Genomic DNA, 14141 nt, shown 5'->3' with positions numbered 1-14141 from the left:
AGAGAGAGATGGAAGGTTGTTAGTCACCCTGGTCAGGACACTGCTGGCCACGTTGGCACCAGTCTCCTGGGATCATCAGGAGACTGAGAGGGTGCTGAATCATCCTGACACCTACTGAAGACTACAACCCCGGTTCAGTTTATAAAGAAAGATATTTATGCACACTTCTGCCCAATATAATAAAATCATTTAAGCACTCCATAATAACATATAATAATAATAAAGATATTCCTGATGTCAAGCAGTACTTTATGGGGAAAACAGGCCTAATTTAATGAAGTGTCATCCTGTGTACTGTAGATGGGTCCACAAAGCTAGGTGTAGTCAGATTGTATTTCTGGCCCCGTTCCAATGACTGCAATGTGGACAGTAGCCATAACTGACCCTGATGTGTGTTGCAGGGGCTTCATGCAACGCAGTAAAACATGAACGTTCCTCGGAAGTTGTAATTCATTTAATTGAATTTGGATCGAAGGGGCATACACACAAGACGATACATTTGAACGATAACGATATCGTTCAAGGATATATCTTTCATATCGTTCAGTATGTATACAATGAACGACCAACGATGCGCGCCATGGTCGTAAGTAGGGTAGTGTGACCTGTGCCATGGCACAGGGCAGGGGGCGCTCTTTGGGCCTGTCCATTTTCCTGTTTATTTATTATCATTCTCACTTGTAGCTTCCTCTTCTTTTATCCCCAGCATCTCCTGGCCTCCCCCATCTCTTCCTTGGCCCTTCCCCATGAGGCCATGGCCCTTTTTCAGGTGCACTATCTTATGTCCCTATTTGAGAATTGGAAAGGGGGGGTGCCAATGCTCTCTCTGGCATAGGGCACCAAAAAGTCTAGTTACAGCTCTGATGCGCGCTCCCGTCGGATGATAAAGACAGGGCCGGATTAAGGACTGTGGGGGCCCCTGGGCAACAAACGTGTGGGGCCCCATCGATAAAAGTTGTGTATGTATATATAAAGAGTATATATAAATAAATATATATATATATATTTTGAATCCAAGTAGCAGCACTCAGCTGTCTAGTAAAGAACAACTCAACGCAGTGTCACTGAAACAACGTTTCGGGCTTTAATGCCCTTCGTCAGGGCATGTGTGTGTGTGTATGTCTATATGTATGTATATATGTATCTATATATATTCTCTTCTAGGCGTAACCTATTCCACCCAGGGTAATCGTACGTAGTGCGCCCAAGACGGCTGCCTCATTTGGTACCTTTCGTGGGTGGAATATATAACCCATGGACGTTATTTCCCAAAATGTCTGCACCAACCCTGCAATATGCTTATTGTGCTATCTAGGTTTCGGTTGATTTTAATTATCTCTGTGTGGTTTTCTATTCTTTTGCAACACCAAATCCTTGTACAATGTACCATGTTTTCTGATGTCTGTAAAGCGACTTTGAGTCCTATGGGAGAAAAGCGCTATATAAATAAAATTATTATTTATATATATATATATATATACATATATATACATACATATATATAGACACACACACATTCTAAAAGGGGCCTAGTATTACTAATGGGGGCAATAATAGGAAGGGCCACTACAGGGACCACTGGATGGGGGGGTCACTACTGGGAGCCTGCATCAGGGGGACCACTACTGGGGGCACTGCATGGGAGGGGGGACACTACTGCTGGGGGCACTATATAAGGGGCTTACTGCTAGGGGCACTGCGGGGACCACTACAGGGGGCACTAGATAGGGGGGATCACTACAGGGTGCCTGCATAAGGGGACCACTACTGGGAAAACTGCATGGGGGGGACTACTGTTGGGGGCACTATATAAAAGGGCACTGCATAAGGGGATACCGCTACTGGGCGCACTGCATTGTGGGGACTGCTACTGGGGGCACTGCATAAGGGGGAACACTACGTGGGGCACTGCATTTGGGGGGGCCACTACTGGGGGTACTGAGTAAGGGGAACTTATTGGGGGCTGTATAAGAGGGACCACTACTGGGGATACTGTATAAGGGGCACTACTATGGGCCTGCATGAGAGGGACCACAACTGCATACTGGGGGTACTACTGGGGTTAAGGTGCATATGGATAGGAATGTTCAGTTTGAAAATAAAGGGGTGTGTCATATTGACACGCCCCATTTTGAAGTGACCACGCCCATTTTTGCCGCGCGCACCTTCGTCGCGCGCACATGGGGGGTGGGGGGGGCTCCCTTTTCAAATTTGCCCTGGGCTCCAAATACCCTAGTTACGCCACTGATATATATATATACACACACAGACATAGACAGAAACACATACAGTATATACTGCTGCTTACTTTAGTGGACGCAGGACAGCAGCATAATAAAGGGCGGAGTCAAATACAGGGGGTGGGTCTTAATTGAGGGCTGCGGCTAGGTTAAGATTAAGAAAAAAATCCTGCTGATGGTGCCGGGGACAGAGTGGGGGGGGGCCCTTTTGTGTGGGGGCCCCTGGACGACTGCCCCTGTCGCCCTCCCTATAATCCGGCACTGGATAAAGATATCTTTGGTCGTCTGTACATGCAGGCCAATGTGGCCGATATCATCAATAATTGCCTGTTCAGAGATGTGGCAGGAGGACTTTGCTGAAAGATATCTGTCAGTGTGTACACCCAATATCGTTTGTCCTGCTCTACAGAATGTTCAAGGGAAATCTTTCACCAATATACAGCACATCATCTAGTGTGTACTATGCACTAACGCTATACTGACTTTTTGTTCATTAAGATCTTGTTACATTTTTCTCCTGTCAAATGTCATCATTTTGCAGCTTTCAGTTTTATCTTTTCCACAATGCCCATCAAAGACCATGGATCACATTTTCAATTAAAACGCACCATTATTTTTCGCACATGGCACCTTTTTTCATTTTAACAATGATGACAATGCTGTACGTAGTGTGTTACTGTGTTACACCTCTGTTTTCCCCATTTTTTTATTTGTCCTTTGTCCCGTTTCTTTAGACTGGGAACATTCTCTGAAAGACAAATGGAATTCTAAGTGCATCTACGTGGTTGGAAAAGCTACTGCTGCCCTGGGTAAGTACACGGTGATGGTATGACTACTGTGACTAGCTCAACACTGAGACACAGACAGGGGATCATACGACATATGTAAGAAACATAGACAAAGGCTTTTTTTATGTCACATTTGTGTCGTTTGTTTAAACTGTACAATGACATTGGCAAGACAGCGCATTTAATAATCAGTCTCAATTTACTTCTGAACTCTAACACAATATATATTAATATACAGTGCGGATCGGACTATTTGTATTTCTTAATATTAATTCCCAATGGTGTTGATTTAGCAATTTGCTACTTATTTACAAATATTTGTATACCTGAACCGTGGCGTTAAACATTCATGTTTTATGTTATTTCTGTTTATTATTAAGGTTTATGTTTATAGTTCGCTGTGTTGTACATTTGGGAGACTTCCCTTTTTTTTTTTTTTCTTTTTTCTACATACCCAATAAATTGCGATTTTAGTATTTACACTACTTATTTACTCTGACCCAGAGTGTCACCTTTTTGGAATCTTTAAAGGAAAGTTCCTGTGTGGTTGTTTTTATTTTATTTACTGCAAGTTTCACATGTCAATAAACGATTGAAAAGCGCGTTTGGACCAAAGTCCTGTAAGAGTCAAAGGTGCCGTTTTCATCAAAACGTTTGCAAAATAACCACTATAACATGGTCCAGAACACGGACTGGTTTCCATACATCTATAACCATTTTCCCAGCGCATATATGTGCGTATGAGCCCTGAAATTTCCACCCCCAATGCAGTATGACCGCTCTCTTCAGCATGGATACACGGGGTAGTTATCTGCAGTACATCTTCATGCACAGGCCCTGATTCACAGCTGCACACTAACTGCACTCAGCGCCGATGTTCACGTAGTTCAGCCATTATTTGCTACTGCGCATGTGCAGAATAATCTGAAAACACCTAAAGATACCCTGAGTGTACACACAAAGGCATACAGGACAGATGGTATCAGAAATGGCGATGCAAAACCAGGGGCGTCCCTGGGCGGTGCCGGAAGGTGGCCTGAAGTGAATGCCAAAAAATCTGGGATTGCCAGTATAAGTGGCTGCACACTCAGACGCAGAGCCGCAGTCACAGAGACCGTGATGAGACGCTGCACCTGACGATTGTGCAGGCAATGGTGTCTCACGCTTGCGCATTATGTTGCACGCTAGTACACGAGGGGGAGACTGACACTGCATTAGCTGCGACTGCGCGTACCACTGAATCAGGCCCCACAAGCTCACAAAAATATTCTCCATTTGGGCCGTTTCTATAAACCTTGAATTGTTGATCGATGCTTCGCCTTCGTCAATTATTAAAGGGACAAGTTCTAGAATCTGATGCTCACCAGGGGCCTGTGATTTTTATGAGTAGAACAATACGACAAAGCACGACAGATGCAATCTCTGTGCTGCACACTTCAAGTACTCTGTGGGGAAACCAATTGGCATCGATTTTACACTTATACAAGGGAAACGTAGCAGAAAAAAAATAAACCTTTACACTGTTTTTTTTTATTTTCTTCAGGTGAGAATACGATAAAAAAAAAAAAAAAAATCTTCATTATTGTATTTTTGTGTGATTTTTGTATTCTACCCTTGAACTGTACATAGCGGCATATGGCTGAATGAATTTGTTTTCTAACCACTACTAAGTCTTCTGCAAAGGCTGTTTTATGCTCCCTTTTAAAGAGGTGCTATAAAGCTGTCACGGCTGTGTTCTACTTCAGTCATATTATAGTTCTGTATATGACTTAGTGTCAGGGATCACTGAGATAGTAGGGCTCTCTTTCAATCCCCAGGACAATTCCCGGGCTCGGAGCCAGTGCTGACACTGCAGTGCAGCAGTGTAATAAACACACAAGTCACCGCTACAGAGGCTGCGAGGGCTGCTGCACTCTTTGACATTTAAAACATATTTTTGGAGCTGCATAGAACGTGGAGGCAAGTACTTGTAGCCAAATTAGGGGTCTGATGTTCCTACAGCAACACTTTGTAGATCATTTTTGTAGGCTTCTGAGAAAATGTTTTTGTGTTTTTTTTGAGTGTATTGGAGCATACACACGGTCAGATTTGTCAGATGAACGATTGAACAATTTTTGACTGCATTAAAATGAATGGAATCGTCCAAGTCTGACTGCCAACACATCAGATGTCAGATATCGTTATCTGACCATCGGGAACGCGCATCGTTCAAATCGTTCATCTGACAGATATGTCAGATTTTCCTTCAGATATGCACAATTGAACGATTTTTTAAATCGTTATCGTTCAGATCTGAAGAAAAATCTGACCGTGTGTTTGCTCCATTAGTGCAGGATGCCAGTAACCATCAGACACTGAAAAGTCCGCAGGGTTCATTTCAACGTTAAAGCAACAAAAGTATTTGCTAGGGGCATAATTATATTTGGTACAAGTGGTGCTCTTGCTATGGGGCCCAAACGCTTAGGGGTCCCCCCTCCCGTGCACCCAGCGTACATCGGCATCAATTCCGAACATTGTTATAGTAAAGATTTTACCTAACCGTTAGTTTAATATCAGTTGTTAGGGACAGATTTTTTTGCAGGGCGGCCAGGCCGTTGCCCAGGGCATCTACACATAGGCCAGTGTTTTAATTATTTTAGTTTTATCAGTATTCTATTGGTAAGGTCCCCCACAAGTAAGTTACCCTGGGTTTCACACAAGTAAGTTGCCCTGGGTTTCACACAAGTAAGTTGCTCTGTGTTTCACACAAGTAAATTGCCCTGTGTTTCACACAAGTTAGTTGCCCTGGGTTTCACACAAGTTAGATGCCCTGGGTTTCACACAAGTAAGTTGCCCTGGGTTTCACACAAGTTAGATGCCCTGGGTTTCACACAAGTTAGTTGCCCTGGGTTTCACACAAGTTAGTGGCCCTGGGTTTCACACAAGTAAGTTGCCCTGGGTTTCACACAAGCAAGTTGCCCTGGGTTTCACACAAGTAAGTTGCCCTGGGTTTTACACAAGTAAGTTGCCCTGGGTTTTACACAAGTTAGTTGCCCTGGGTTTTACACAAGTTAGTTGCCATGGGTTTCACACAAGTTAGTTGCCCTGGGTTTTACACAAGTTAGTTGCCATGGGTTTCACACAAGTTAGTTGAAGTTAGTTGCCATGGGTTTTACACAAGTTAGTTGCCATGGGTTTCACACAAGTTAGTTGCCATGGGTTTCACACAAGTTAGTTGCCCTGGGTTTTACACAAGTTAGTTGCCCTGGGTTTTACACAAGTTAGTTGCCCTGGGTTTTACACAAGTTAGTTGCCCTGGGTTTTACACAAGTTAGTTGCCCTGGGTTTTACACAAGTTAGTTGCCCTGGGTTTTACACAAGTTAGTTGCCCTGGGTTTTACACAAGTTAGTTGCCCTGGGTTTTACACAAGTTAGTTGCCCTGGGTTTTACACAAGTTAGATGCCCTGGGTTTCACACAAGTTAGTTGCCCTGGGTTTCACACAAGTTAGTGGCCCTGGGTTTCACACAAGTAAGTTGCCCTGGGTTTCACACAAGCAAGTTGCCCTGGGTTTCACACAAGTAAGTTGCCCTGGGTTTTACACAAGTTAGTTGCCCTGGGTTTTACACAAGTTAGTTGCCCTGGGTTTTACACAAGTTAGTTGCCATGGGTTTCACACAAGTTAGTTGCCCTGGGTTTTACACAAGTTAGTTGCCATGGGTTTCACACAAGTTAGTTGAAGTTAGTTGCCATGGGTTTCACACAAGTTAGTTGCCATGGGTTTCACACAAGTTAGTTGCCCTGGGTTTTACACAAGTTAGTTGCCCTGGGTTTTACACAAGTTAGTTGCCCTGGGTTTTACACAAGTTAGTTGCCCTGGGTTTTACACAAGTTAGTTGCCCTGGGTTTTACACAAGTTAGTTGCCCTGGGTTTTACACAAGTTAGTCGCCATGGGTTTCACACAAGTTAGTTGAAGTTAGTTGCCCTGGGTTTTACACAAGTTAGTTGCCATGGGTTTTACACAAGTTAGTTGCCATGGGTTTCACACAAGTTAGTTGCCCTGGGTTTTACACAAGTTAGTTGCCCTGGGTTTTACACAAGTTAGTTGCCCTGGGTTTTACACAAGTTAGTCGCCATGGGTTTCACACAAGTTAGTTGAAGTTAGTTGCCCTGGGTTTTACACAAGTTAGTTGCCATGGGTTTTACACAAGTTAGTTGCCATGGGTTTCACACAAGTTAGTTGAAGTTAGTTGCCCTGGGTTTTACACAAGTTAGTTGCCATGGGTTTCACACAAGTTAGTTGCCATGGGTTTCACACAAGTAAGTTGCCCTGGGTTTCACACAAGTAAGTTGCCCTGGGTTTCACACAAGTAAGTTGCCCTGGGTTTCACACAAGTTAGTTGCCCTGGGTTTTACACAAGTTAGTTGCCCTGGGTTTTACACAAGTTAGTTGCCCTGGGTTTTACACAAGTTAGTTGCCCTGGGTTTTACACAAGTTAGTTGCCCTGGGTTTCACACAAGTTAGTTGCCCTGGGTTTCACACAAGTTAGTTGCCCTGGGTTTCACACAAGTTAGTTGCCCTGGGTTTCACACAAGTTAGTTGCCCTGGGTTTCACACAAGTTAGTTGCCCTGGGTTTCACACAAGTTAGTTGCCCTGGGTTTCACACAAGTTAGTTGCCCTGGGTTTCACACAAGTTAGTTGCCCTGGGTTTCACACAAGTTAGTTGCCCTGGGTTTTACACAAGTTAGTTGCCCTGGGGTTCATACAAGTTAGTTGCCCTGGGATCCACACAAGTTAGTGCTGCCCAGTAAACCCCAGGTGGCATTTGCTGCTTGCCCTCTGTACAATACAACTTGCTTCCTCCATGTTTGGAACTCTCTATGTGTATGGAGACCCTTAAGCTTTAGGTAACCACCCCCTTTTCACGGCATCTCCCTGCAGTTGCTTTGGTTCAATTGAGCACTGCATAGAGAGGTGTCTCTCATGGTGTATTGGGCTCACCTTAAAAAGTTGCATCTCAAAGTGGTAAAGTTGTCAGTGTTTGAAAAAAAATAAATTCAGAGAGATTATGAAAGAAGCCCCTATGTACACAGCGTGGTGCTGTAGAGGGCTTGTACCGTCCGTCTGAGAGGCGTGCCATAAAATTCACTTAAAGCCATAAAATATATGATGTACTTTACTATTTTCTTAAATGGCTCCTGGTTACTCTATCCCTTTCACCAGGTTCATGCAATTTGTCACACATGCCGTTATGCAGCACACCTCAATCCCAAGTAAAGCAGCACCCACACCCTGTATTGCAACACATACGCCCCTGTTATGGTGTACATCTCCAATAAATCAGCACACTTCCTTGGGTGCAAATAACCTGTAATTCATCACACAGGTAGTCATTAGTGTGCTGGAGACTGGCAACCATTTTCTTGTAGCACACATCCTCCTTATTCTTCTCCCCAGAGTTTCCTCTACGATGGGCGGAGAGTGATGACATTATCACTGTGAAGCGCATGCCTGGCCTTCAGGCAGTTAGGGAGATCACCACTATTTCAGGGAGTCTCCTTAACTTTCAGGTCGAGTCCACAATTATGCCTGAAATAGAATATCAATGGTTTTAAAAGATTATCTCCCAAACTCCTTCTTATAAGAAATAGGTCCGGGTTGCGATAAGGGATCTTTCGGATCTCTGTCCCTGTTCGGCTCCCTCCACTGGCCATCGGGATCTTCATGCACGTGTGTTGTGAACCCCAATTCATGCATGCGTACTAGCTGGCAGGGCTACGTTTCACTACTACAAAAATACAGATGTGCCCATACACATCTATCCTCCGTGCGCTACAGGTCTCGTTACACATAACGCTTGAGTGCCATGTGACTCGGTAGCGCCAAGCTTATTTTCATGTGACTTTTCACCTTCAAATGTGTCTTATTTGCACAGTGGTGCACAAGCAGCTTCTGCTGATTAAAATGATATGCGACATGCCAGTGTTCTGTGTGCAACTGCGGGTGTATCTGCATGCGAAATGCTACGTTAGTGTCAGTGGCTGTAACACTGTAGCATTTAGCATGCAGATACACCCGCAGTTGCACACAGAACATCGGCATGTCGCATATCATTTTAATCAGCAGAAGCTGCTTGTGCGTCCTATTTGCACCACTGTGCAAACAAGACACATTTGAAGGTGAAAAGTTGCTCGCCACTACTGGGTCACACCATGGCATGGAGCGACTAGAGCGCTGGTACAGAGAATCTGTCAGACACAGCGCCCTTGTTCCAGCCTCTCAGTCTTACCATCTAATTATTTCTGTAGACCATGCTAGGAGTTGTAGTTCAGATAGATCTGTAAAGCTTCACCAGCGCTGGAGGCGCTAGATGGAGGTACAGTAGCACTCTGTATACTGTGCTAGCAATGCACCTAATACTACAATAATATAGATACAATGTAACCAGTGTATGATCAGGGAAGGCTTTATGCATTTAACTGTTTAATGCGCAAAGAGGCTAGATGTATGAGGACACATCTGTGATTGGGATCGCAGGGACAGGTGATCTTCGGATCAGCTATCTACGCGCCAGTGAAGGCAGTGCTAGTTTTGTTTCCATTGACCCCTTCATACCCACGCCATGTGTGCCTCTTTCGACTCTTGTCGTCAGAGATCTGTTAGATTTATAGTTGTTTTTTTGCATCTGCTGTAGACAGATTTGTACTATTTAGTCCACCTGTATATCTGGAAAGTGTACATATATGTGGCTTTTGCATGCCTGTCCAATTAATGGTTGATGTGATCATGTCAGTAGTAGGGTTTTCACTGAACGGCATTTTAAATTGCCCTCATCTACAGGCTATTGGTGTTATTTTTCTCTTAAATGTTCTTTAATTGTTTGGTAATTAGAACATTCTAAATATTTAAACAGAAGCAGATGCCAGTCTCCCATGTGGCTGATAAGCTTCTCTTTCCATCTGTATGCTGTGGAAAGTGCGATGTGACACTTCATTCTCCTAAACTGATGCCGTTTTATCTATTTATATACTATACTGGTTATCCTGTTGATAAACGTCATGTTGCATCTACAGATTTTATCCTGGTGATACAATGCGCAAACAGCAATGCGTTATAACAAGCGGTCACCATTTACATCCCATGAGGAGTACAGTCCTAACTAAATGACAGAATTCTACTTACCTGGGACCTTGGCATCTCCCCTCCAATCCGTTGAGCACTTCGAGGACTCCACCTGCCTCCTCTCCTCTTTCCTACCACCAGATGTCTAATTCAATCAGACCACGGTGTTATTGATGCTCCTCCTCCAGATTCACATCCAGCCTTTTCCTTCCTCAACAATCTGATGCATGACGTGGGGCGAGTGACGTGATTGTAATGTGTGGCCAGATAGATGGGTTATTTCCTTTCTTAGGGGTATGTCTACTACTCGGAGGATTTGACCTAAAAATGTAATGAGGTACTAATATTAGGCGCAAAGCACGGCCGTGTTTTGTACTTAAGTTTGCACTCAATATTTACAGCGTTAGATGTGATAGAAGAGAGCGAGAATGATTGCGTATAACGGTTACGTCTGTTTAGCTTCCCGTCTCTGTAGAACAAGTTACTATTAATTGGAGAAGATAAGTTTGGTTTTAGACAGTTGTGTTCGGATCTCATCTTTCTGCCTATCCGGCTGTCACATGTTTTGGATAGCCAATAAGATAAATCCGAAAGAACCAAGTCAAAGGGGTAGGGTTAAGATACTGATCAACAGGTGTCATTATCCTAACCTTGGCCCTCATTCAGAGCCGCTCGTTAGCGGCAGTACGCTCGTTCCGAGCGATGTTTGCACATCTGCGCATGCGTACGCTTTTTAGTACGCATGCGCGAACCAGTCAGTGCGGCCGAAAATCGTTTGTACGCTATATAGCGAGTGCCTGCTATTTTGAGTGACAGAATGAGGCGTATCTGGGTGGTAACAGGGGAAGGTGCTTGAAAATGGGGAGTGGAGATCCGAACGCAGGCGTGCTTAAAGGTCAAAACGGGCGTTTTATGGGTGTGTATATTTAAAACAGCAGCGTCAATGACCACGTCACTGGGTTATTTTTTAGCCAGAACTGCTCGCAAATTTGTGGTAGCAAACACCAACCACAAGAATAGCGAGCAGTTCATACGCTGGTCGATGTACTCGATTAATCTAATAAATAGCGGACATGACGTATGGTGCGAGCAGCCAGGGGGCGTTTTTAACAAATAAACGAGCGTATGTTTTGCTCGTTCGTTCAGGCTTAGAGGTGTGAACAGACTGCAATGTGCGTACGGTTCATTTGAATAGCCACCCCTTGTTTTTAAACGAACGACCGCAAATAGCGAACGGCTCTGAATGAGGGCCCTTGTCGGGATATTGACCACCATTATCCTGAGCACCGGCATCTCGTACCCAACCCGTAACCTCCTGTAGCAGAACATCCACTCAGAAAATTAATGAAAAATAAAACAACCGACTTGGTCAATGAAAAACCCATGAATGTAGGAATGTTAAGAACAAACAAAATATTGCAGAGGTCTTCACTTTTTAAAGGGTAAAGGAAACAAAAATGGGATGTGGGGTTGTTGAAGGGTCACCTAGAAAGGGAGCGAGAGGAGACCTCCATATAAAGCTTCCAGACGTTCCTTGCAAAAGGGAATTGTTACCTTGAAACCAGGGTTCCCGTGTCTGCTGAGTTATGTAAAAGAGGTAACATATTCCACGGGCCTGATTCTGAGTCGGACAAAGTTGAGCAATTTTCTTCTTCTGTGCATGTGACTGAAGGGCCTATCCATTAGCAGATCTTTTTCAAAAGATGAAAGACAAAAGATTATCCCTTGAAAATTCCTGGGGCTGCGGTGATAGATATCTGTCATGTACATGACAGATTTTTGCGAACGACGAACGATATTGCATGACATCATTCAGGGAGTGGATTTTTTTTTAATGTTTATATTCATTTTCATGAAAAATATAATTCGTTGTTTACCGCGACAGATATTTCTAATATCTGTCAGCGATAAGCGATAATTGACCAACATGTTGGAGAGACAAAAGACAAAATTTGTCGGCTGCGGGAGTGCGCATTTTCATCGTTCAGAGCCTATCCATTAGCAGATAAATTGAACGATTGAACGATAAGTCGTTCATCGTTCAAATTTACCTGCTAATGGATAGGACCCTTAAGTCTTACTGCACGTGTGCCTGGAGTCCGTGCGCACAGAGGGCCTGATTCAGACCCGGTCGCAAGCGCTGAGCGCTCGCAGCCGGGTCGATGGTGGCCCACAGCGCATGCGCACAACGGAGCCGGTTCGCGCATGCGCGAGACCCGGCTAGCGACGGGCAATCCGTCGCTCCGGGTCTCGCACCAATGGGGGCGAGCTGTCGATGTTGAGTGACAGCTCGCCTCCTTTGGTGGGCGGGCCAGGGGGGTGGCTGCCCAAACGGAGGCATTCCCAAGGGAACGCTTGCCATTTGGGGGCGGCCCCACTGACATCACGAGTGTCAGTGGAGAGCTTCCGCCTCTGTTAGAGCCGAAAGCTCTCTGGGGTTTGCGATGAACGAGACCCTACCACAAGGCCGCTCACTATAGCTGTGGGTGGCCACCCACAGCTATGCGAGCGGCCAGGAGGCCGCTCCGAATCAGGCCCAGAGTCACATTTGCAATTGAGATGCATGGGCAGGGGCTTATTAAGAGAGGAGGGGTTCCGTGTGCAGTCTCCATCCGGGGCCCCCTCCTCTCTACCCGGCGGCCGGCAGTGCTCAGAGTGCAGCACCAGACTGGGCACAAGTAGACTCTAGTGCTGTGCCAGAACCTACTGTGCATATGTGCAGGTCACCAGGGAAATGGCGCGGCAGCCATAATCCCAGCGATTTCCCTACTGAGCATTCGCAAAATGTCCACAACGCCATTTTGCTGGTGATTTTTGAGGCACTGCTTCCGCTGCAGGACTTCAGAGCGGTAAGTGTAGAAGAAATGGGTGCAGGGTGTGAGGTGTGGACCCCCCTGGACCCAATATAGGTACGCCCATGCGCATGTCAGGTGCATGGTCCCCGAAATGTCTTGATAATGAATAGGGTGTTCCTGCGCTCTGACAGTGAGGTGGATGACTGGACGCATGGAGATGCACCATCTTATGGGCATGTTACGGGCGTGTCGCTGGAGTGCTTGTGCATTCAGACGCACAATTGCTCACATTGGAGGCAGCACTGTGACAGAGAATCTGTGCCTAGCATGGGGCTGGTGCAAGTTCCTATGGTGCAACCGATGGTGGATTCAAAAGATGCAGTTCAGCATCTAGAGACTGTTAGGGGTTCACAAACAGCACAGTGTGTAGCTGAACATAACTCCCAACGGGTACAGGATGCCAGCGCTCAGGATCCCTGTGGTCAAAATCCCGATGCTGGCATCCCATCAGGGCTAGAATACCGACACTTGTTGGTCGGTATCCTCACCCTCCCACTCTCCCTTCCCCCCCCTTCCCTAGTGCCTAAACGTAACCTCCCCTCCCCGCAACCTAAATCTAACCCTCCCCCTTAGTGCCTAACGCTAACCCTCCCCCTAACCACGCTACTTGCCTTCGGTGTGCCGGTGCCGGGATTCTGACAGGTTTCGGATTCCAGCACCAGCATCCTGCACGCCGGGATATTCGCCACATCCCGATCTTGCATGCCTTGTGTGATATTCTCTTCTGTATTGGTTCTAGTACTAAAGAAAACATTTAAAAAAAAAACAAACAATGGCCCTCATTCAGAGCCGTACGCTCTGAGCAGAGCGCACGCTCTGAATGAGGGCCGCCCTCCATGAAAATGGAGCGTCCTCCTGGATGCTCGTATAGCTGTGGGTCACCACCCACAGCCTATACGAGCGTGCAGTTTGATGGCCGCGATGGTCTTGACCATCGCGACCATCGAAACTGCGAGCCGGAGCCTGCGGTTGAGGTTTTCAACCGCAAGCCCCGGAGTGATTTTGGCTCTATCAGAGCCAAAATCACTCCCACTGACATCACTAGTGATGTCAGTGGGCCGGCTTCTGACGGGAGGCGTTCCCGTGGGAACGCCCCCGTCAGGGAGGCACGCCCCCGGCACGCCCACCAAAGGGGGCGTGCTGTCAATCAACATC

At 45.8% G+C, this 14141-nt stretch overlaps 1 protein-coding gene across 3 annotated transcripts in view; it reads left to right on the top strand.

The window, feature by feature from the left end:
- Positions 1-14141, top strand: part of UROS (uroporphyrinogen III synthase) — a 66587-nt gene that overhangs the window by 24356 nt on the left and 28090 nt on the right. For all 3 annotated transcript variants that reach the window (XM_088452201.1, XM_088452199.1, XM_088452200.1), the window contains exon 5: positions 2975-3049. In XM_088452201.1, coding sequence (XP_088308327.1) covers positions 2975-3049 — 75 coding nt within the window. The remainder of the gene's footprint in view (positions 1-2974; positions 3050-14141) is intronic.

Source organism: Taudactylus pleione, unplaced genomic scaffold, assembly GCF_031769625.1.
Source record: "Taudactylus pleione unplaced genomic scaffold, aTauple2 ptg000034l, whole genome shotgun sequence".
Taxonomy (NCBI): domain Eukaryota; kingdom Metazoa; phylum Chordata; class Amphibia; order Anura; family Myobatrachidae; genus Taudactylus; species Taudactylus pleione.
This window is presented reverse-complemented; position numbering and strand designations above follow the sequence as displayed.